The sequence below is a fragment of the Natator depressus genome, chromosome 6, assembly GCF_965152275.1.
Source record: "Natator depressus isolate rNatDep1 chromosome 6, rNatDep2.hap1, whole genome shotgun sequence".
NCBI lineage: Eukaryota > Metazoa > Chordata > Testudines > Cheloniidae > Natator > Natator depressus.
Genome location: NC_134239.1, coordinates 100,914,001 through 100,939,037, shown reverse-complemented (window position 1 = coordinate 100,939,037; position 25,037 = coordinate 100,914,001). Strand labels below are relative to the sequence as shown.

Sequence of the window (25,037 nt, the reverse complement as noted above, 5' to 3'; positions counted from 1 at the left end):
TTGCTTGATACAAGAATTCATAAACCAAAAATGTCAAGTATTCCCTTTCATAAAATGTACACTATTTGTATGGAAATGTTTCAAACCCTACTGATTACAACAGTTTTATTACAGTGTTTGGATATATAAATGAAGTATACTGTAGCATTATTATATGTATGTTTAATGTACTTTTGTGTGTGATTACATTTGAAATTTTTCTGGAAGCATTGGAATAGTCTCCCAAAGCCAATTAACAATCAAAAATTCGTTATCTGGTACCGTTTTTTTAACTGTACCCCATAATGATTGCTATCTTTCTTAAATTTCCTGATCCATGTGATATATTTCACAGCCAAAGCAGTCTTAAATAAATCACAGCTTTTACAATAAAGAACCAGAAAATGCCTAGTTACATTATGTCAAACTGTACACAGCAAATCAATCAATCAACTTATAGAATGCATCTGGCTTCATCTTTGGCAAAAGTGCCGATTTTCATAAGACAGTGACGTGATTCTGATCATAACTGTACTTTAACATCTAAATATATTGTGACAGGGTCAGGCCAGATGGCTACAGGAGAGTGATAGAAGGCAGATATATTAGCTCCAGGTTAAGTAGGTCCCTTTTCCCTGGGTAAGGTAACAGGGAAGGTTCCAGAACAATCAGGAACTTTCTGGAAACAATTAAGGCAGACAGGCTGATTAGAACACCTGCAGCCAATTAAGAAGCTGCCAGAATCAATTAAGACAGGCAGGCTAATCACGGCACCTGGGTTTAAAAAGACGCTCACTTCAGTTTGTGGTGTGCGTGCGAGGAGCTGGGAGCAAGAGGCACAAGAAGCTGAGAGTGAGAAGGCTTACTACTGGAAGACTGAGAAGTACAAGCATTATCAGACATTGGGAGGAAGGTCCTCTGGTGAGAAGAAAGAAGGTGTTGGGAGAAGACCATGGGGAAGTAGCCCAGGGAGTTGTAGGTGTCACGCAGCTGTTACAGGAGCCACTGTAGACAGCTGGAATCCACAGGGCCCTGGGCTGGAACCCGGAGTAGAGGGCGGGCCTGGGTTCCCTCTATTCCCCCAACTCCCTACTTGATACCAGAGAAGTTGATCTGGACTGTGGGTTCCGCCAGAGGGGAAGGTCTCTGGCCTGTTCCCTGATCCACTAGGTGGATCAGCAGAGACTGCAGGGATTGTTCTTCTTCCTTTTCCCCATGCTAGCCAGTGATGAGGCTAACTGAATGAATGGCAGATTTGAGCCACGAAAGTGGCCAAACTGAGGGCTGCTGTGAACCTCTGAGGTGAGCAAATCCGCCAATAAGCCCAGGACCCACCAAGGCAGAGGAGGAACTTTGTCACAATATCAAGTGCAGAATCCAGTTGTAAATTTAAGTATGAGCCCTTTCCCCATGCAAAAAGTGTTGCTGAACGCAAAATGATGTAAACTACATTTCTCCTCTTGACTCATGAGGGAGAAACAAACTAGATTAATTTATTCTGATCTTGTAGCTATAATTCTTTTACCTTTAGCAAGTACATTTTACTTGCTAAAGATCTCTGGCCTGACTACACTGAAAAAACTTCTCCTGTTTAATATGATGTGATTGTCTTTGATAAACTATATTCTACTGTCAGACACGTTACTGTGTGTGTGTCTGTAATGGGCAAACACAATGTGTAACACCTTTCCTTAGCTGTGGAGTTCTTTGCAATTCACTCTCAAACCAATGTTTACAAAAGTACTTTAAACTGAGCGCAAAAATTAGGGCAACAAGAGATTCAAATTTAATAGAAGAAATAGCAAGTAATACAGTAGAAATGCACTAATTTGCACTAGTAATGGGGAAAACCCATTTGTGAATTAACAAGCAAATAAATAATAGCAAAACAAGGATAATACATCTTTATATATTGTTCATTTATGCAGACAACTATAGTTCAGCTTGAATTTGTGATAGTACATAATGTGTGAGTGAATGATGTGCCGTATATTTTGTAATACTAATAATGAAATTTTAGCAATACAGCAACTCCCAAAAGAAATGGTTCTTTGAGATGTAGATCTACTGGAAGACAAAACTTACTCTAGCGGTGGTTCTTCAAGATGTGATACAGACATGTATTCCACTTAGATGCATGAGCACACAGCATGTTGGAGCTGGAGATTTTGCCTGACAGTACCTGTAGAGGGGTGGCACCTCATGGCTGTGGCCCCTCCCCTGGCTATATGAGACAGCGCCACCCTACTGAGTTCCTTTGTTCTGAATGCCCCTGAGAGAAGACTCCGATGCAAAGGAGATGGAGGGTAGGCTGTGGAATACACATCTGCATACCATCTTGAAGAACCACAGTTACAGTAAGTAACTGTTTCTTCTTCTTCTTCAAGTAGATGTGGAAGTGTATTCCCTTTAGGTGACTCACAAGCAGTACCCCGTCCAGGAGAGGCATGCTAAGAGTCTATCGAAAGAGGGATCACAGGACTGTCCTTCTTAAAGCTTGCATCCACCTTGGAAGATGCGGTAACAGCATAATGGTCTGTAAACGTGTGTATGAATGACCATGTGGCAAATATCAAATATGGAAAAGTCACTGAGGAACACTATCACCATTGCTTGCACTCTCATCAAATGAGCCCATATCAGCTGAGGAGGTGCAGTTCAAGCTATCTAATGCACAATCTTGATACAGGATGCTATCCATCTGGAGATGGTCTGTGAAGAGACTGCTTGCCCCTTTGCGCAGTCTGCATATGACATGAACAGGTGAGGCAAAGCATGAAACACTTCAGTCCTATCCAGGTAAAAGGCTAGACACTGTTTGACATCCGAAGTATGGAGGTACTGTTCCTCTGGGGATGAATGTAGCTTAGGAAAAAATACAGGTAAATGCACTGCTTGGTTCAAATGAAACTGAGACCCCACTTTGGATAAAAACTTTGGGTGTGGTCGTAAAGTTACCTTGTCTTTGAAGAACTGTGTGTAAGGAGGCCCACCCATCAAGGCCTGCAACTCATGCACCCTCCTTGTAGATGTAATGGCTATGAGGAATGTGGTTTTCTGAGACAAAAGGGGCAGTAGACAGGAAACAAGGGGCTCGAATAGAGGGTCCATTAGAGCCACCAGAACTGTGTTTAGGTCCCACAAGGGGACTGGCTCTTGGACGAGAGGATGTAAATGGAGAAGTCCTTTTTAGAAATCTTGTCATCAAGGGATTGGAAAAGATTGAGTTTCTGTGAACATGAAAGATTGCTGCCACATGCACTCAGTGAACTGACTGAGAGGCCCAATTTCTGTAGATGTAGTAGGTATTCCAAGGTATCCTGGATAGAAGATTACATCAGTTGGATCCCGGAGGCCACAGACCACATGGAAGACCTCTTCCACTTTGCTAAGTAGGTCATCCTAGTAGAGGACGTCCTTCTAATGAGTAGTACTTGCTGGACACTGAGCACTGCTCTTTCTCTTCATTAAACCATGCAGAAGCCTCGCCGTAAGGTGTAGGGAGGTAAGTGCAGGATGGAGAGTGATGCCATGGTTCTGAGTGAGTAGGTTGCGATGAGGAAGAAGTGGTATGGGAGGCTGAACCAACGTTACAATCAGGTCCAAGAACCAGTACTGCCTTAGCCGTGCTGGAGCAGTGAGGGTGAGCTTGGCCTGATCCACCTTGAGCTTGAGGATGACCTGAGGAATGATCGGGATAGGGGAGAAAGTATACAGAAGAGTCGACTGCCAGCTACAGTGGAAGACATCAGAGAGGGAGCTCAGGCTGAGACACCCCCACCAAGAGTACAATAGGTGACACTTCCTGTTTTTGCTCATTGCAAAGAGGTCAACCATGGGAATGCCCCAAGTTGCAACGACGACCTGGGAGGACCCTCACCTTCAGGGACCACTTGTGACTCATGTAGAAAACCCCACTGAGATGGTCCATGAGAAAATTCTGCATGCCAGGCAAGTGGACAGCTATCAGAGTGATGTCCTCTTAAATGCAGAATTGCCCAGGTTGATCATGTCTAGGCACAGTATCCTGGAGTGTGCTCCCCCTTGTTTGTTCACACAGTACATTGCGGTGGTATTGTCGGTGAGAATGTGAACCATGCACTGTGGATTGCCCAAAGCTCCAGCACGCTGCTATTGAGTGAGGCTTCCTGTTCCAATCATAGACACTGTACCCTCAGTGAGTCCAGATGTGCTCCCCAACCCTGAAGGGAAGCATCGTAAATACTGACTTATTTGGAGAGAGCCGAGCGAATGGGATGCCCTGCCATACATTGTGTGGGCACGTCTGCCACTGTAAGGAGTGCAGAACTAGTGGGGGAAGGTGAACCAATATGTCCAGAGAATGCAGGGCAGGATGGTAGACCGTCCACCACATGTAAAAGTACAGCCTCGCAAATTCGACTACATGTGTACAAGCGGATATGTGGCCAACAGGCTCAGACACGCCTGGACTGTTGTGGAGGGCTGAGAACGTAGACTAAAGCAGAGATGTTGAATTGCATGGACATGATCAGTCAGCAGGAACACCCTTAATATTATGGAATCTAACAGGGCCCCAATGAACTCAATTTTTTGATGGGAGCCAACGTTGACTTTATGGTGTTTAAAATGAGACCCAGACAGTTGAGCAAACACAACATGGTGTTGATGTAGGCAACAACTTCCTCTCTGGAGCTGCTTCTTAGTAGCCAGTCATCAAGGTAGGGGAAGATGTGGATTCCCTTCCTCCTGAGATATGGCATAACCATGGCCATGCACCTGGTGAAAACTCAGGGGACAGAAGAGAGGCCAAATGGGAAAACCATATACTAAAAGTGGTGTTCTTCTACAATGAAATGGAGAAACTTTCTGTGGCTTGGTAGAATTGCCACATGAAAGTAGGTCCAGAGCAGCAAACCAGTCGTTCTGAGACAGCATGGGGAGGATAGTCAATAGAGTAAACATTTGGAACCTCATGTATTTGATAAACTTGTTGATATCATGAAGATTGAGGATGGGTCTTATTCCACCCTTGGCTTTGGGTATCAGGAAGTACAAGCCTGATATGCTGGCAGAATGTCCTCCACCTCTCCCAACGCTAGCTAGAGCTGACCTGCTCGATGAGCAGTGTCTCATGAGAGGGGTCCCTGAAGAGGGTTGGAGAGGGGAGAGGAGGTGTAGAGAGCAACTGGATGGCATAACCCGATCTGACAGTGTCTAGGACCCTGTTGTCAGAAGTAATTGATCCCCAAACATTGTTAAAGCGGTCCAGCCTGTCCCCAAAGGAGTAGGGGGAAGAAGAAAGTGGAGCAATGACTGGAACACTCATTGGACCAAGGAGTCAAAATGAGCACATAGAGGGTACAGGGGGAAGACACATGGACTGGCCAAACCCCAAGCTGACTGATTCCTCTTGTGGGAAGGATCCCTTTTTCTTGGGTAGTCCTGCTGTTTCAGGGGGAAAAAATGCACAAAGGAGTGCTGCAGGCAGTACTACTGCTGCTGACCACCACAATGGTGCCTCTGTGTCAACAATGTGTACCTCAAGATAGCTCTGGAGTCCTTAAAGGAGCGCTAGTGTGTCATTGATCTTTTCCGAGAACAAGGTCCATCCATCAAAAGGCAAGTCATTGATGGCTTGCTGGACATCATGTGCAATTCCAGAGTTTTGCAGTCAGTAAGCCCTCCTCACAGTGATTACAGAAGCCACCACCCTGGCCAAAGTGTCCACAACATCAAGAGCAGACTGCAGGGACGTCTTGGGCACCAAGCAGCCTTCCATGACAAACACCCAAAACTCCTCACACAAGGTCTCAGGCCCACTAATTAGTGCACAGCTGTCCAATTAAGGAAATTGTATTTGGACAGCAAGACTTGTTGATTGGCGATCCACATCTGTAGGGACAAGGATGTGTAGTTTTTCCAGCCCAGAAGGTCCAACAGCTTGGAGTCTCTGTCCTTAGGGGTGGACTTTCTGCCCTGTCAAGCCGTGTCATTCATCACCATTACAACCAGGGAATTCGGAGCCGAATGGGAACAGAACTCCTCAAATCCCTGCACAGGAACAAAACAGCACTTCTCCATGCACTTAGCCAGTGGCAGTACCGAGGCCGGTGTGCTCCAGAGGGCTTTTGCTGGTTCAAGGAATGCATCATTGATTCGGAGGGCAACTCTCCCAGAGTCAGATGGCTGCAGAATGTCCAACAATTTGTGGGTGTTCTCATGTAGGAACTCTGCCTGAATGTCAAGGGACATGGCTACTGGGTAAAAGGTCTCGATATGCCTCAAAGTCCTCCAGTATGGAAGGGGAGGATGAATCAGACAGAACAGCATCATCTGGAGATGAGGATGATGATCTTGATTGAGCCAAAGCTGGATCTTGCTCCCGGGATGACTTACCCAGATGGGAGGACTCCGGAGCTCTGCAGGGAGGAGGCCTGCTGATGCCTGGGCTTGCAGCTGATCTGCAACCATCACCGTTGTTTTGGTGAATGATCTTTGGTGTAATGAGGAGTGGGATCTCTGCAAGCAAGGGGCATCCCACTGAGTCCAAGGAGGCCACTGATATGAGTAGGACATTGCTGGCCAGTAGGCATCAGGTCAGGGACCTCTGTCCTGACCACAGGGTGCATGCCAATCCTGGGAGCCATAACAGTCCATTAGCGACCCGCAGTGCTCATTGAGTGATGTGGAGCAGGAGGAGGATGACCCTGACTTGGATGCGGAAGAGTCCTGGGATCTTGATGACGGGGGTAGAGCAACAGCAGAGGAAGAGAGTAGATGATCTGATTCATCCATCGCCCAGAATGAGGCAGGAAGTGGTGCCTCAGATGAGAGCACATGCCTGTGCCGAAGGCCATGTCGGTCCTGAAGCGAATACTGGTATCAGGGTGCCCAAGCGTATAGATGTCGAGGGTGCTTTATTATCTTAACTGGGCGCTTGGCCAGAGCACTAAAAGCAATTGCATTTGAGAGGTAACTGCCAGCAGAAAACACAAACTGTCTGGAATTTCTTGCTCAGTTTTTATCTTTTTACCCTAATGGAGTAAGGTGTTGAAGCTCAAGAAATTTGCTGCAGTGTTTAACTGTTCCAAGGTTTACAGTTAAAGCCATCATAGCCTCTTGACTGAGAATATGTGATTTTCTTTCTCCCTACAGAGCTGTTTCCATTAGTTTTATCTGAATGAATGTTAGCATTGAACCTTCAAGGGTCCCTCCCATTATCAGATCATTATCAAGACTGCCAGCTCTAGAACTTGGTAATACAAATGCAAGACAGGATTTGCTCTGTGAGACACTGTGTTTAATTACAATACCTCGTTACTAGGGGATTTTGATTAAATTCCCCTTGATTTTAGGTCATGTAGAATTAAAGGGAAGTTAGAGGTGTGATGTAAGTGAAAAATGATTGAAGAATGAAAAGTAACTCATTTCAATTGAGAGATGTTTTGCTAGGTCACAGGACAACCCCATAAGAGTAAGAGCTAGAAAAATATGGTTTCAGTTTCAATTATCTTTCCCTTATACCAGGTATCAAAAAATAACTAAAAAGTGCATGCACTGTTCTGAGAAACTTTTTGTAATACCTGATGATTTAAGCACATGATATGAAGAAACAGTCCTGAGTATCCTGTTTTTGTTGTATTTGTCTAACCTGGAATATTAATTTAGTTTTTCCAGTGTTAAATAACAAACCCATCGCTGAGATTAATGAGAGATATTTTGATGGAATTTTAAGTAGAACTTATTGTGATCCCAGTAGAAATACTACTGTGATGAATACAGGATGGATGGATAAACAGAAGTTGCCTAGGACTTTGCTTGCAGATCACACAGACAGTATTGACTTTTTCCAAGCCATTATGTTGGTCATTCTGCCAATGAACATTTAGAAAATCCAGACTGGTTGTGTTATTGACACAGTATACCAGACCCTGCTCTCTTAATTATGTTCCGTTTTATTATAAAAGAAAAAGTATAACTATGACTCTCCTCTGCCATTTTAACTCATTCTCATTTTGAGAACCTCCACAGGATTACAGATTTACACCTAGTTCTGAGTTGTATTGGTGAAATATATGTTTGAAACTTCAGAACTTCAATTATCTGTCCCTTCTTTAATTTAGAAATATCTGAAACAGCAGACATCAAATCTGGTAAATAAAGTTCACTCCTGGGCTTCAACCTGACAATCAATTTCAGCTAAGAACACTTTTACAGTTGGCTCCCTCAAATGGAAACCTTTATAGATTTCCAATTATAATCTTACTGTCAGGCATCAAATCAGTTTCTACCTACATAAACATAATAAGGTGGGAAGAAAGGTTATATTTCAAGATGGAGAGTAGTGGTACTGTAAGTTGAAAAAACAATGAAACCCTGTTAGGAGACTGGAGAACCCCTCCACTCCCCAAATGCACCTTTACATGTTCCTGTGTCCCAGGGATGAGGCACCTTTGCCCTTGTTTTAATGTTCTTAGCACCTGTTTCACATTTTCTAGCAGTTGGGAGAGCTATGGTTCGGCATGTCTGAACATGCTATGTATGTGACATGTGACCATCACAAGACACGAGTAACTTAGAATCTGTACGGGGTGTTAAGAGCTTCTCTTTGTGGTGGCATGGTGACAGACTCTGAATAGAGAGAAAGGTTCATCTGCCCACAACCAGTATGCCTTGCTGGATCACCCAGCAGGAGGGCGATTGTTTACTTTATTTCGTGTAATGTAGCCTAGGATCACATTTGTATTCTATTGTAGTTTTCAACAAATGGTTAAAATCCACCTGGTCTCTCTCAAACTTAACTGAATTGCTTTAGGAGAAAGGCAGCTTGTAACACCCTAGAATTGTTTATATGCTTATACTACTGATTCTATCCAAATACTCACAGAAACCCAGCAGCAGATGTATTCAGAGGACAAAGTTTACATATTTTTGAATATTTTTAAAATTATTTTCATGCTGGTGAAAGGAGTCTGGCAGCCACTGAGAGTGAAATTTTTTTTATCCGGGGAACAGGTGCAATACAGATACCTTCAGTATACAAGATTTCTCATGTTGTCCCATTAATTTGCCTCAATCCCATTCTGGATGGCACATCTATAAAAATAAGGAGGTTCAGTTTTCCATGCTCACATAATCAGTGCACCCTTTTCCGAGAATGTTGGTTATGGTATGTGCTCTTGTCCACTAGGAATTGGACTGAGAGCCCAAACTCATTTCCTGTAGCCCATTAAATAGCCATGTGATAGTAGTAGTTCTGAACCAGTGACCAACAGCTGAAGGTTTCACCATCCCATTATCAATCTCCTAACCTATCCATAGAGAATACCTTAGTAATGGATGGAAGTGCTGATGCCCAGTTTGCCTTCTTGGACAATCTGGGGAACCCAATAGCTTTCCTCAGATAGCGATCGTGTATTTCACAGGTGTTGAGGATATACAGAGCACAAGCAACAGCATAGCCTCCCCAGTTAGAGATCCCTGCAAGAGAAAGTCACCATGAAACTGGACAGTAAAAATTAAACATAAAATGTTTTTAAATAATTGTGAACCTAATCCACGTAAATCTCAAAGTGTGGGGGGAGAGGTAGGAATGTCCTAATAATATTCAGCAATAAGGGTTTTTTAATTAAATATTTTAAGATAATACAAACATTTCATACAGTACATTGTACACACCCTACCAGTTTACTAAATTCTGAAAAGTTACTGTACTACCCTATCTAGAGTTATGCTTTTAACTACACTGGAAAAACTCAGCTGTAAGGGCTAAAGACTGGAGATGTCTCTAGCCTTCCACATTACTTTGATAGGTTAGTTGCCAGTGACAAAGTTAGCCACAATCAAAAACCAATTTATGGACCAGTGGTGGAATACACAATTTGATGGGTTTTATTAGCAAGATTTTCCTAGTGCCTGTTTTGGATTGAAATAGTCTATAAGAACAGCCATGTGCTGTTTCATTAACTGTTCCACAGAGATATTCTATTTTTAATATGTCTTACAGTTGTTTATTTTTATACTTGCAGAAGCATGTTACCAGAAAAATCTCATGGGGAATTCCATGGCATCAACAATTTTCCTGCAAGCTATTATTAGATACATCGTACAGCTTATTGACATTCCTCTAGATTAAAATCAGTCCTTCAAAGTACATATTAATATTTGGGGTGATACTAATTATCTAATAATAAATGAGAAAGCCAGGAATAGAATTCAAGAGTCTTGACTCCCAGGCCTGTGCTTTGACTCCTAAATCATGTTTCATCTCACTTGGTGGATACAAATCTTGTCATTCACGTTCACCTTTGGGTATCTTCTGTAATATAAAAGTTTCTAACTTTGCTATATGCTGTATTTGTGTGTCTAATTTAGAGTTGAGCAAAGTTTTTTTTAGCTGTTTGTGTGAACTTTTATTTCAGATCCAATACGTGCAGGTTTGCAGCTACTAGTTTAAATTTGGGGTTTGTGGTTCAAACAAATGCAAAAACTCAAAAGGGAAATAGTCAAAACCAGAATTTCACTTGGCTTTGTGCCAAAGCCATGGATTCTGTGTGGCTTTAACTGAACCAAGTCTTGTCAACTTTTGCAAACTTAGGATGAGTTGAGTTACCAGCTTTTCTAAAACCAGGTGAGATTTACATGGTGTCAGATTTTATAATGAAAATTTTTTATAAAGTTCATAGCTTATTCTTTTTGTTCACAAAGAGCACAGGCTGCGTAAACAATTCAGCCGTTTTATGGGAGGAGCAGCTGTGATGAAAACAGCAAATGACTGTCTGACTGCTGATGAAGTCTATAATTCTTCTTTAGGGCTTTGTGGGATTGTAAGTGTTTATCCCAACAAAGTTAATATCCATGAATTATTTGTACACTGAGATCAGACTAGACCTCATTGTCTTTTAAGTGATGTTTGGCACCTTGTTTAAAAATACTTGATCATTCTAATACTGTGTTTGCATTTCTCTCAGCAGACTTCATATATTATCATTACTGATCCAGCAACTCCGATCACATGACTACTGCTCCTGCACCCGTAATCGCACAACTACTGTTCCTAGACCTCTGTTCCCAGAAGTCTGGAGTATTCAAATTTTCCACACTTCCATTTTTAGAAAATTTGGAAATTAATGTTATAGTGCATGTTACATTCCCCATTTGACCTTCCTGCTCAAAACACATTCCTTTTCTTTCCTCTACTGTGTCTTGGGCTAGCCAGCTGCTCTGAGTATAAACACTGCAGTTCCTAGAACAGCAACTTTAGGACATACACATGGGCAGAAAGGGTAGAAACAATCAGACTTTTCACTCCCAATTTCCTCCCCAACTACTTCCTATTTCTGTACCATTGGTGTTGGAAATCTAGCCTCCCTAGTCCCTTCTATTAAAGTGACCTCCCATTATGACACATACATGGGCACCCAATGTACTGAGCTATAGCACAATACAGACCACGCAATTTGTAAATCTGTCATTGCTGAATCAGTCTCCTTCATTATTAACTTCTGTAAAGCCTGTTTTGTGCTGGCCAAGTCAACAGGGCAGGAAAGGGTTCTAAACATGAAGTTGTATTTATGTTTTGTTACATGCAAAATTTAGAATGTATAGAAGCCCTGCAGAGATTATTTGATAGAGTTCGCATCACCCCATAAGTGCAATTGATTTTAGCCTGGTATGGTACACCCCCAGGGCACTAACAAATACACTGAACTTATATGAATACAAAGTTCATTTAATTCCTGCATAGAAGATGGCTGTACAGTTCTCCTTGAGAGTCAAATGATTTTAATATTTATTTAGGGTGGGAATTTTCATAAGTACTCAGTGTTGGCCTAGTTCTGCTGCCATTGAAGTAACACTGACTTTAATGAGAGCAGAGCTATGCCAATACTGAGCACTGACTTCAATGGGAGCAGAGAGAGGCTGAATGCTTTTGAACATAACAGCTTTAATTGCTTAGTACAGTTTCAAAATGAAATTAACAGCAGTCTAAAAGTTAAAAAGGCTCCAAAGTAACTCACAAATAGGACTCTAGAGTCATGTGATAATCTTTGATCTTTTAATTTTGCAGGAACTCATTATGAAAAGTTCAATCCTGTGACATGCTGAGCATTCTCCATTTTCAGTTATACTGGGGAAGATGTGGATGCTCAACACCTCACAGGATTGGGCACAAAAGAGAGAAAGCTCACAGTACCTGAATGCTCAGTAGGTCATTTAGAGAAAGTGCCAAACCAAAATTAATCTGCAACACATGTGCTTTGTTCTCACTTTTTAAAAACTTACCGGCTACAACAGCGAAATCGGCTTCAACGTCACAAGCTATAACATCTCCATTTTTTATGTGCTTCCTTACAGCTTCTTTTACTTTTCCCATTCCCAGTTCATTTCCTCCATCCCCAATGCCTTCATTAAAAAAGAAAAAAGATGCCATGAGTATCCAAACCACCTTACAAATTCAAACCCATTTATAAGCTATCCACAATAGTCTGTGTATAACAGGTCAGCTCTCTTGAACTGTTTTCAAAAGTGTCACAAAACAGAAGATCACAAAAACAATAGCTGAAAACATTGTAGTGAGCGGGCTTTGTCTCCCTGGTGGGCAGAGCCGGGATATCCGCAACTGCCCTGTTGGAAGCAGAGGGGTGGGACAGGAACTGGAAATATAAAAGGCAGGCCTTCCAGCTCAGTTGGGGGAGAGCTGCCAGAGGAGCAGGACATCTCCCTGCTGCTGCTGAAGCTTGGACCCGATGGAGGCAGCTACATTGCCAGAAACCCAGAGGGATTGCTGGAGCTGCCAGGAACCGGGAACACCGAGGAGCTGTTGGAGCTGCCATTAGCAGTTTACCCCAGCCAGATGAACGACGACCCTGGAACACAGGTACACCCGGAATGGGAGTGTAGGAAGGAGCCCAGGGAAGCCGAATAGGGTTTGGCTGTATTACTAATTGCAAGCCGGCCAACATGTTGCTGCCGGATTTCCCTGCTGATCCAGTGGCAGACCACTCTGCCACTGTTAGGGCCCTGGGCTGGGACACAGTGGAGTCGGGTGAGCCTGTGTCCCCCTGCCCCTGAGTGTGGCAGCCTCCCCACCTTTAGGCCAATAGGCTTGCATTGGTCTGTCCCCGGCCTGAGTTAGGATGCCAGATGGTTTTGCTTTCTGTCCCACCAGAGAGCTGATCCCCCTAGACTACTGTGTTGTTCTGCCTGACTGCAGGCCAGAGCCGTGAACTGTTTTGCCACTTCACCCTGATTGAGGGGCCCCAACATATAGACTCACTGCTGCTCTGCCTGACTACACGCAGGAGCCATTAACTGTTTGCTGCCCTGCCCTGATTGAGGGTCCCCCTGGCATATAGACTCACTGCTGCTTTGCCTGACTGTAGGCCCGAGCCATTAAGTGTTTGCTGCCCTCCCCGATTGAAGGATCCGGGCTTATAGACTCACTACTGTTCTGCCTGACTACAGGCCAGAGCCATTAACTGTTTGCTGCATCGCCCTGGCTGAGGTCTGGGACTTATAGATCCAATTGCTGCCCAGTCTGTACTGCAGGCTTGGGCCTATTAACTGTCGGCTAATTTCCCCCTGAACTGAGTCACTCCAGAAGCATTATAGCAAGGGGGCGTGGTTTCCCTCCCTGACGGACGGGGACAGAGCTGCGACCGCCTTCTAATTATGTTATAATATACCAACTTACAAAACATCCAGGTATGCGTAGTAACTAGAAATTATGCTCTGTAAGCAACAGCTACAAGAAGGTGACATTATCCAATGCTCTTGAACAGCTCTGACACTATATCTAGGAGAGAGAGGTAGTAATCTTACACTTCATGGAAGGACTTAAACAAATGTAATATATTTTTGTATATACATGCAAAATATTGTGAAATATTTAAATGAAGCAAAAGAGGTAAACTTTGGCTTGTTGCTAGTTTTGAGAAAATTAAACAAGTAACAGGTTTCAGAGTAGCAGCCGTGTTAGTCTGTATTCGCAAAAAGAAAGGAAGTACTTGTGGCACCTTAGAGACTAACCAATTTATTTGAGCATAAGCTTTCGTGCATGCATCCGATGAAGTGAGCTGTAGCTCACGAAAGCTTATGCTCAAATTGGTTAGTCTCTAAGGTGCCACAAGTACTCCTTTTCTTAAAACAAGTAACAATTTTTGCACAAATATATGCAAATGGTATGTGATGCCTTTGGAGGTAGCAGGAGTTCTTTCCCAGAACTTAGGAGTGTTTTCTACAGCATTTAGTCCCCTTGTGCCATGGAACAGATGGAGCCCTAATTATACTCTCACTACTCTCATTTTCCCCACCAGTTTTCCTCTTAGAAAGATACACCTATACTTTTAAAAATTGGTCACTAATTTGGAGTGTCTGTTTTTGGGTGCCCTACTTGAAACACTTTTTGTATCTGACTTTCAGATGTGCTGAGCATTTATATTACCATTAAAGTCAATAGAAGCTGTAGGGACCAATAAATGTCTGAATGATTGTTGGCTGTCCTAGGTGTCTTAAGTTGGGCACCCAAAAATTGAAGACCTGAAAAATTTGGCTGATAGAGATCTGGAGAGCAAGATACCAGATAAATCATTAAATTGCATGAATATTGGTGAATTCCAAAAATTAAGTGAATACATAATTGGTTAAACAACTGCAAACAGTAGATATTAATGGAATGATGTCAGATTGGAAGGAAGTCTCAAGTGGGGTTTCACGGGGATATTATCTGGGTCTGGTGTTATTTAACATCTTTATTTATGACCTGGATGTATGAATAGAGAGCCTACAGATCAAATTTGCAGATGACACAAAGCTAGAAGGAGTTGCCAACACTTTGGAAGATAGAGCTAAAATTCAAAGGGATCTTGATAAATTAGAGAACTGGGCTATAGACAACAAAATTAAATTCAGCAAAGATAAATGTAAGGTTCTACACTTAGGGAAGAAAAACCAAATGCACAAATACAGACTGGGGGAATACTGGTTTGGCAGCAGCTCTACTGAGAATGATCTGGGAGTTGTGGTGGATCACAACCTTAACATGGAGTCAAAAATATGATGCTACTGCAAAAAAAGCAAATGCAATTTTGGGTTGCATTAACAGAGGCATAGCATGCAAGCCACGGGAGGTGATAGTACTTCTCTACTTAGAGCTGGTTAGGCCTCAGCTGGAGTACTGTGTCCAATTTTGGTCACCAATGTATAGAAAGGATGTAGAAAAACTGGAAAGCATCCAGAGCCGAGCAACAAAGATGAGCAAAAGGATGGTATGCAAGGCATATAAGCAAAGGCTGAAGGAAGTAGGTACGTTTAGTTTGGAAGAGAGGAGATTAAAGGGGGACATGATAGCAGTCTTCAACTACTTGAAAGGCTGCCATTAGAAAGATGGAGAAAAGTTGTTCTCTTTTGCCCCAGAGGACAGGACAAGAGACAATGAGTTCAAACTACAGCATAGCTGATTTAGATTAAATCTCAGAAAAAATTTCCTAACTGTAAGAACAATGGAACAAACTGCCTAGGGAGGTTGTGGAAGCTCCTTCACTGAAGGTTTTCAAAAGGAGATTGGATAGCCATCTGTCGTGGATGGTTTAGACACAACAAATTCTGCATCTTGGCATGGGGTTAGACTAGATGACCCTGGCGGTCCCTTCTAGCCCTATGGTTTTATGATTCTAAGAGGAAGCCAAGACTGGTGAGGGCAAAACTTTTTCTATGGCTGTTGGTCTGGCTCTAGGACCTCTTCTTGATGGTCGGTGCCAGCCCTGGTACTGGACTCTGGAGACAGAGCTGCCCAGTCCATAGTTTCTGCCCTTGTGGATGAGGGTACTGAGTGCATACAGTGAGAACAAAATCTGGAAGCTGGGGGAAAACTCCAAGGGTTCCAAAATAGCCAATGATATGGGGCTGGACCCCATTGACCTGGCCACATTCCCATGGCAGTTCCCATTAAGGAGTCACAATGGTAGGCTGGAAGAGAGGATCTGGGAGGAGACTGGTAGGTCCAGCTTCAGAGTTGTGAGACTTAAAATCCCACTGCTGAATCCAACGACAAAGACTCCCCTTCCTCCGACCATGAAGGGGCTGATCCAGTCAGTGCCAGGGACCGATGATGAGAACCTGGTGATGGGCGGAGCATTGCCATCATATCAGGCTTCCCCTTAAGACAGTGCAGGAAGCAGGCAACTGAAGTACCGGAGGTTGAACTGCTGGCACGGGGATAGCACAATATTGCCAAGGAATCCAACTCCTGTAGTGACAGAGACATCAGCACTGAGAGGCAGAGCAGATTATTTTGGGATCGCAAATGCTTCCAAGGTAGTCAGCACCAACATGGTATCTTGTTGTGGTGCTGAAGAAGATGCCAGTGCCACTTCTGACACCAGCCTTGATGGTGATCTCTGTGGTGCCAGAGCCAACTGTGCTGACTTAGGCACCGATCTGGAGGAGGAGTGCTTAGGTTTCAGGTGCACTCTGCTCAACTCCTTCTCACCCCCTTACCAAACTTAAGAGGGTGGAGACCTTCCCCTGGCTGGGGCATCTTTGGAAGTCTTATATTTCTTCCTCGGCCTGGGCAAGGGAGACAGGGTGCCAACTCCATGGGTGCTCTGGGGCTCAAGCACCTACCGATAAAAATAGGGGATGTTCTGCACCTACAGTACCAGATTAATCTTTTGTGGGCTCCACCCCATGCTCCACCTGCGCTCCTGCCCGAAGCCCCGTCCCCGCTCGGCGTCTTCTGACTGAGGCCCCGCCCGCCTCTCGCACAGGGGAAAGAGGGCAGAGAGGAGCATCCACTAGCAAAAACTAAAGTCAGCACCAGTGGAGACAGGTGCCAGGATCCCATTAGAGCTGGAGGTGGGATTCTCACTGAAGTTGCAGACTCAGACGAGGATGAGCATTACCTCCATCAGCAGGAATTTCAGCCAACCTCCCTAGCCTTCTTCATTCTAGGCCTGAACTCCCTGCAAATCAGGCACCAGTCTTTTATGTGTGTTTCACCCAAGCACTTCAGGCAGTTATTGTGCGGATTGCTCACTGGCATAGGCCTCTAGCAAGAAGCACACGGCTTGAAGCCTGGTGACTGTGTCACCCAATGGGTATTGCTGAGGGAAAACATTTCTGATGACTGTGCATTGGGTGCACAGACAGCAAGAATGGAATGCACATGTTCACTTGAAGAACTCCAAGTTCAGATTTTGTGAAACAAAATATAATGTTCATGTTTACAGAACAGCTGAGAGTGCCAAATTCCTCTTTGCAATGCATCATTTTTGTATTTGAAGTGTGTCTGGATTCTAATGCATATCACATTCTACAACAGTAAGATTCCTGTACTAACAATTTATTCTTTAATAACTGAATTAATCACTGAAACTTGATACAGGTGGAATTTTAATTAAAATGTAGTTCAGATTTCAAGTGTATATATGTGTTTAATTTTTCTGCTAGTGACTTCAAAGCTATGCCTCAGCAGGAATTTTCTATTTAGCTCCCAACTAACATCTATATTTTCAGAGTTGGACAGGACTGAGCCCTGAAGTGTGACAGGGAGTTTAGTGGCTAAGTCTCATGCACAGCTTTGAAAAGTAATAATTGTTGGTGAGTAAGTAATACTTGGGTCTTTTTAGCTTTCTCGCCATTACATTTACTGTGCTTTTTATCTCACACCTTTTGCTTCTGTAGCCTATTCAAGTTTATGGCAGTGAATGGATGCACAGTACTGGAATATGATGCTGCATTCTGTTTTGTTCACTTGCTAAATAAGTTATTTAAATCTTCACTCTTTTTGTTGATACTGGATTTCAGCTGTGGACCCACTGGATAGTTATTCACATGGTCTGGGGTTTACTTTACTATCATATTGAGATACTTTGGTGATTGTTGCCCAGTAAGTACCTAAACTAGACACATAAATGACTTTTGTCTCCAGGGTCCCAGGATTAAGGCACATATTAAAAAAAAAATTCCTAAAATTAGCTCTTGTCCTTTCATAATAGTACATATTTTCTATAATAGTGCAGATATCAATCCTTTGGATTTTCCATGTCACTCTTATGTTGCCTTTCTGGGACATCTGTTTCTGTACGTGTGTTTAGTTAGTGGCTGTGTTGTTTTGGATCTATCCTATTGGCACTGTATTTTCCACTGCATGCATCCAATGAAGTGGGTTTTAGCCCAGGAAAGCTTATGCTGAAATAAATTTGTTAGTCTCTAAGGTGCCAAAAGTCCTCCTGTTCTTTTTGCGGATAGAGACTAACATGGCTGCTACTCTGAAACCTATTGGCACTATAGTAATCCACCATTGGGAAGGGAAGGATTTCACATCTCCCACTTAAAGCTTTTTCTTTTACTGACTGTTTTCTACCTTCCCCAACTCTTCTGCATGACATTTTAGTACTTCAATAACCTCTGGTGAGTCTGGTCTTTAGAAAGTAGTGCTGAGCAGTAGATTTGAGATTTTCCTCCTGACTTTATAAATGAGCTTTTGCTGACTAATGTAATGTCTGAAGCCATGATAACTAAAAACCTCTCAAATTTCAGCCCTTAGTGCTAGACAACACTTGAACAAAAGGGGCAACAAGTGAAGCTATTTTTTTCCCCTGCCAGAGCTCTCAATAATATTCCATTAACTGATGCTAAAGACAGCATATGAAAGTGCCAAAAACACGAGGGCTGAGAAAATTAGTATGGTCTTTTTGGAACATCTTTTAATGGTCTATTCCAATGCTTTTGTTCAATATGCACTGAGCCCAGCAGTTGTTCATGAATTCTTACTTTGCCTAAGTCTGCTCCTGAGGGTCCACTCTAGCTCTACAACTTGTTATGGCATTAGTATTCAGAGAAACCACAGATGTTTTGGCTGTGGACAAAGTTCCCAGGTCAGATGGCTATTTTACACAGTGGAATTTAAGACAACGTATTTGGATCTTGGTTTTTTATCAAAAGCTTGACACAGTCAACCATGGCAAATGCAGGCAGCAAACACTCTGTTGTGCTAAGAGTTCTATAAGAGTTGACAACTACTTTTCCTTATCCCTTTCTATTCTACATAGCCCTGTCAAAGTGATCATTCTTCTCTCAAGGGTTCTATAACATACTTGTCTCTAACCAAGCACTGTATGTTTAATCAATATAGCTTCAGTTTTCCTTGAATTTTCCCTTTCCTCAGAGTCAACCTCACCAAAACTCATTACAACTACCGTCAGTTGTGACAGTGGCCAAAGGCCCCACTCAGGATTGGTGCCCCATTGTGCTAGGTGCTGTGTACACAGTTAGAAAGACCTGGTCCCTGCCCCAAAACATTATCAATCTAATTAAAATTCAAGGCACAAGAAGTAAGCGTGACAAGCAGTAGTAGTAGAGGAGGAGAGTAACAGGAATAAGTTAAAAATATTTTTCAAAAAGATACCCAGTTTTTTAGTACACAACATCCATTTATACTACCTCACAGGAGATCTTGTCAGATACTGAGCACCTTCAACTTCCATTGATATCAATATCTGATCTAGATTCTAGAACAGTAATACAGAACAGCTCCTAGTTATTAAAATACTAATCTATATTTTCATCCTGTTTTAGATCATCACTAGCTCACTCCTAATCATATTGAAAAAGGTTAGAGATTAATTAAACCCTTCTCTATTAAAATATCTCTCTGGAGATATTAAATGATAGTATGGCACAGATAGATAACTTATTTCTCTATTTTCCTTCTATTTACAATATATTGTGCATTGGAATGTCTCATATTTGCTCTTTAATTAAGTTTTAAAGAGTATTCCAATAATTCAGATGTTTTTAAAATTAAACTTAGCACTGGCAAATAGATGCTCAAGTCCATGCACATAGTGTTTCTATTGCAGTGCAAAAATCCACAAATTAACAGTGTGCTTTAACCTGTTCTGAAGTGACAATCTTGGGGGTTTAGGATATTTTTATTGAATGCTGGCAGTATGACTGATGTTGTAAAACAGAGGAAAGGCCAAGTCTCTGCACTGACTATTTTAAAATCTAAAAGCAGACAGAAAGTGTAAACACATGATTCACAAATAAAAGGTGTAACCAACCTGGAAGCATTTGAGATACTATTGCTGAAAGGTTTTATGGAGGACATATAAAAATGTCTGTTCACTCCTTGGCTTCTCTATTGAGGCTGTCAACTCAGTGCCAACTATTCACTGTGAACTGGACCAAAACCCGCAACAAATGTCACCATATTTATTGGGGGCTTTAAAATAACATCAAATACACCAGGAACTTTTCTATGCAGCTTGTAAATGAGATACTAGTCCCTTGGAAGCAGACCAGACATTCTCTTTGCAGGAGTCCTCTAAACTCTGGCAATACTATCATTATTGATGTATCAAAGTTCAAGCCCATTTGGGAATATTTAAAGACATGTCCATGCTACAGTTGAAAAAACATTAGCAAGAATGTTCCAATGTGACTGAAACTAAACTAGCAAGAGCCATGTCTTTTATTGTTGCTAGTAGGGTTTTGCACTGTTTCTCTGTACAGGGATTTTTCTAAGAACCCGTTCAAATGGTGACAAAAACTAGACAGTTTATCACATAGTTTTTAAAAAAAAAAAAAAAATCTGTTAACCTCATTTCTAAAACTATCCACAATACGCATGAAAATCGGCGGACCACCTGAGCAGCGGGGAACAGCAGAGTAGCAAACAGCAGGAGTTTGCCTGGGATTGGTGAGTATCCGAGTGTGTGTTTGCTGAGTGAGTATCCGAGTGTGTGTTTTCTGGGAGGGCAGTTTGAAAGCCTGAGCGAGTGCCTGACTGGGTGGTAGCCTGCAGGGGGCGGGTATTGGGGGTGTCTGTCTGTTTGTTTCAGGGAAGCCTGGCTGTTTAAAAATAGCCAGAGCTCCGCGAACCAGCTGAGCGGCGGCGGACCAGCTGAGCAGCGGGGAACAGCAGAGCAGCAAACAGCAGGAGTTTGCCTGGGAGTTCGCCTGGGGTGAGCCCAGTGAGGCTTACATCTTGCCAGCTTCTCTGAGGAAGCTCATAGTAGGAAGGTGATATGGAGGGGGGGTGTTCAGCTATTGTGACCTGCACTGGATGTGCCATGTTTGTCTTTCTTCCACAGGACAGAAGCAACTTTGTCTGTACAAAGTGCAAGCTAGTATCCATATTGGAAGAGAAGACTGACGGTCTGGAGCAACAGATATCGACCCTGCGTTGCATACGAGAATCTGAGGATTTCCTGGACAAAAGTCAGGATATGCTTCTACAGGCACAAAGCTCTAAAGATTTAGAGCAGGTTGCACAGCGGAGCCAAGAGGCCAGTGAAGAAGCTTGGCAACATGTGACCTCCAGAAGAAGAAGGGGGAATGTCCGGGTACCAGCAATGCAGATGCAGGTAAGTAACCGTTTTCATGTTCTCTCCACAGGTACCATTGCAGAGAGTGGACCAGATGATACGTCTGGGGGGAGAAAGCAGAAGGAGACTCTGCTGGTTGGAAGGCATGAGATGCGCTGTCCTAAGGTTGGGGGTTCCACGACCACCACTCCCAAGAGAAGGAGGCGGGCGGTGGTGGTCGGAGACTCTCTCCTCAGGGGGACTGAGTCATCTATCTGCCGCCCTGACCGGGAAAACAGAGAAGTCTGCTGCTTGCCAGGGGCTAAGATTCGCGATGTGACAGAGAGACTGCCGAGACTCATCAAGCCCTCGGATCGCTACCCCTTCCTGCTTCTCCACATGGGCACCAATGATACTGCCAAGAATGACCTTGAGCGGATCACTGTGGACTACGTGGCTCTGGGAAGAAGGATAAAGGAGTTTGAGGCGCAAGTGGTGTTCTCGTCCATCCTCCCTGTGGAAGGAAAAGGCCGGTGTAGGGACCGTCGAATCGTGGAAGTCAACGAATGGCAAAGCAGGTGGTGTTGGAGAGAAGGCTTTGGATTCTTTGACCATGGGATGGTGTTCCATGAAGGAGGAGTGCTGGGCAGAGACGGGCTCCACCTAACGAAGAGAGGGAAGAGCATCTTTGCGAGCAGGCTGGCTAACTTAGTGAGGAGGGCTTTAAACTAGGTTCACCGGGGGAAGGAGACCAAAGCCCTGAGGTAAGTGGGCAAGCAGGATACCGGGAGGAAGCACAGGCAGGAACGTCTGTGAGGGGAGGGCTCCTACCTCATACTGAGAATGAGGGGCGATCAGCAGGTTATCTCAAGTGCCTATATACAAATGCACAAAGCCTTGGAAACAAGCAGGGAGAACTGGAGGTCCTGGTGAAGGCAAGGAATTATGACATGATTGGAATAACAGAGACTTGGTGGGATAACTCACATGACTGGAGTACTGTCATGGATGGTTATAAACTGTTCAGGAAGGACAGGCAGGGCAGAAAAGGTGGGGGAGTAGCACTTTATGTAAGGGAGCAGTATGACTTCTCAGAGCTCCGGTATGAAACTGCAGAAAAACCTGAGTGTCTCTGGATTAAGTTTAGAAGTGTGAGCAACAAGAGTGATGTAGTGGCGGGAGTCTGCTATAGACCACCGGACCAGGGGGATGAGGTGGATGAGGCTTTCTTCCAGCAACTCGCAGAAGCTACTAGATCGCACGCCCTGGTTCTCATGGGAGACTTCAATCACCCTGATATCTGCTGGGAGAGCACTACAGCGGTGCACAGACAATCCAGGAAGTTTTTGGAAAGTGTAGGGGACAATTTCCTGGTGCAAGTGCTGGAGAAGCCAACTAGGGGAAGAGCTTTTCTTGACCTGCTGCTCACAAACCGGGAAGAATTAGTAGGGGAAGCAAAAGTGGATGGGAATCTGGGAGGCAATGACCATGAGTTGGTCGAGTTCAGGATCCTGACACAGGGAAGAAAGGTAAGCAGCAGAATACGGACCCTGGACTTCAGGAAAGCAGACTTCGACTCCCTCAGGGAACTGATGGGTAGGATCCCCTGGGGGAATAACATGAGGGGGAAAGGAGTCCAGGAGAGCTGGCTGTATTTCAAAGAAACCCTATTGAGGTTACAGGGACAAACCATCCCGATGTGTCGAAAGAATAGTAAATACGGCAGGCGACCAGCTTGGCTTAACAGTGAAATCCCTGCGGATCTTAAACATAAAAAAGAAGCTTACAAGATTGGACAAATGACCAGGGAAGAGTATAAAAATGTTGCTTGGGCATGTAGGAATGAAATCAGGAGGGCCAAATCGCACCTGGAGCTGCAGCTAGCAAGAGATGTTAAGAGTAACAAGAAGGGTTTCTTCAGGTATGTTGGCAACAAGAAGAAAGCCAAGGAAAGTGTGGGCCCCTTACTGAATGAGGGAGGCAACCTAGTGACAGAGGATGTGGAAAAAGCTAATGTACTCAATGCTTTTTTTGCCTCTGTCTTCACGTACAAGGTCAGCTCCCAGACTGCTGCGCTGGGCAACACAGCATGGGGAGTAGGTGGCCAGCCCTCTGTGGAGAAAGCAGTGGTTAGGGACTATTTAGAGAAGCTGGACGTGTACAAGTCCATGGGGCTGGATGCGTTGCATCCGAGAGTGCTAAAGGAGTTGGCGGCTGTGATTGCAGAGCCATTGGCCATTATCTTTGAAAACTCATGGCGATCGGGGGAAGTCCCGGACGACTGGAAAAAGGCTAATGTAGTGCCCATCTTTAAAAAAGGGAAGAAGGAGGATCCTGGGAACTACAGGCCAGCCAGCCTCACCTCAGTCCCCGGAAAAATCATGGAGCAGGTCCTCAACGAATCAATTCGAAGCCCATAGAGGAGAGGAAAGTGATCAGGAACTGTCAGCATGGATTCACCAAGGGAAGGTCATGCCTGACTAATCTAATCGCCTTCTATAATGAGATTACTGGTTCTGTGGATGAAGGGAAAGCAGTGGATGTATTGTTTCTTGACTTTAGCAAAGCTTTTGACACGGTCTCCCACAGTATTCTTGTCAGCAAGTTAAAGAAGTATGGGCTGGGTGAATGCACTGTAAGGTGGGTAGAAAGTTGGCTAGATTGTTGGGCTCAACGGGTAGTGATCAATGGCTCCATGTCTGGATGGCAGCCGGTATCAAGTGGAGTGCCCCAAGGGTCAGTCCTGGGGCCGGTTTTGTTCAATATCTTCATAAATGATCTGGAGGATGGTGTGGATTGCACTCTCAGCAAATTTGCGGATGATACTAAACTAGGAGGAGTGGTAGATACGGCGGCAGGTAGGGATAGGATACAGAGGGACCTAGACAAATTGGAGGATCGGGCCAAAAGAAATCTGATGAGGTTCAACAAGGATAAGTGCAGGGTACTGCACTCAGGACGGAAGAATCCAATGCACCGCTACAGACTAGGGACCGAATGGCTAGGCAGCAGTTCTGCGGAAAAGGACCTGGGGTGACAGTGGACGAGAAGCTGGATATGAGTCAACCATGTGCCCTTGTTGCCAAGAAGGCCAATGGCATTTTGGGATGTATAAGTAGGGGCATAGCCAGCAGATCGAGGGACGTGATCGTTCCCCTCTATTCGACGTTGGTGAGGCCTCATCTGGAGTACTGTGTCCAGTTTTGGGCCCCACACTACAAGAAGGATGTGGAAAAATTGGAGAGAGTCCAGCGAAGGGCAACAAAAATGGTTAGGGGTCTGGAACACATGACTTATGAGGAGAGGCTGAGGGAACTGGGATTGTTTAGTCTGCAGAAGAGAAGAATGAGGGGGGATTTGATAGCTGCTTTCAACTACCTGAGAGGTGGTTCCAAAGAGGATGGTTCTAGACTATTCTCAGTGGTAGAAGATGACAGAACAAGGAGTAATGGTCTCAAGTTGCAGTGGGGGAGGTTTAGGTTGGATATTAGGAAAAACTTTTTCACTAGGAGGGTGGTGAAACACTGGAATGCGTTACCTAGGGAGGTGGTAGAATCTCCTTCCTTAGAAGTTTTTAAGGTCAGGCTTGACAAAGCCCTGGCTGGGATGATTTAATTGGGGATTGGTCCTGCTTTGAGCAGGGGGTTGGACTAGATGACCTCCTGAGGTCCCTTCCAACCCTGGTATTCTATGATTCTATGATTCATGCTAGCAATTTCTCTGTTTAAACATATTAGTTGATTGTAACACAATTTTGACAAG

At 43.9% G+C, this 25,037-nt stretch overlaps 1 protein-coding gene and 1 long non-coding RNA gene across 3 annotated transcripts in view; one reads left to right on the top strand and one right to left on the bottom strand.

Moving 5' to 3' along the window:
• DGLUCY (D-glutamate cyclase) overlaps positions 1–25,037 on the bottom strand; it is a 92,022-nt gene that overhangs the window by 1,813 nt on the left and 65,172 nt on the right. For both annotated transcript variants that reach the window (XM_074956121.1, XM_074956119.1), the window contains exons 11-12: positions 12,247–12,366; positions 9,290–9,441 (exon numbers count right to left, since the gene is read on the bottom strand). In XM_074956121.1, coding sequence (XP_074812222.1) covers positions 9,290–9,441; positions 12,247–12,366 — 272 coding nt within the window. The remainder of the gene's footprint in view (positions 1–9,289; positions 9,442–12,246; positions 12,367–25,037) is intronic.
• LOC141989437 (uncharacterized) overlaps positions 21,147–25,037 on the top strand; it is a 28,944-nt gene continuing 25,053 nt past the window's right edge. The window contains exon 1 of the long non-coding RNA XR_012639984.1: positions 21,147–21,335. This is a non-coding gene — a long non-coding RNA (uncharacterized LOC141989437). The remainder of the gene's footprint in view (positions 21,336–25,037) is intronic.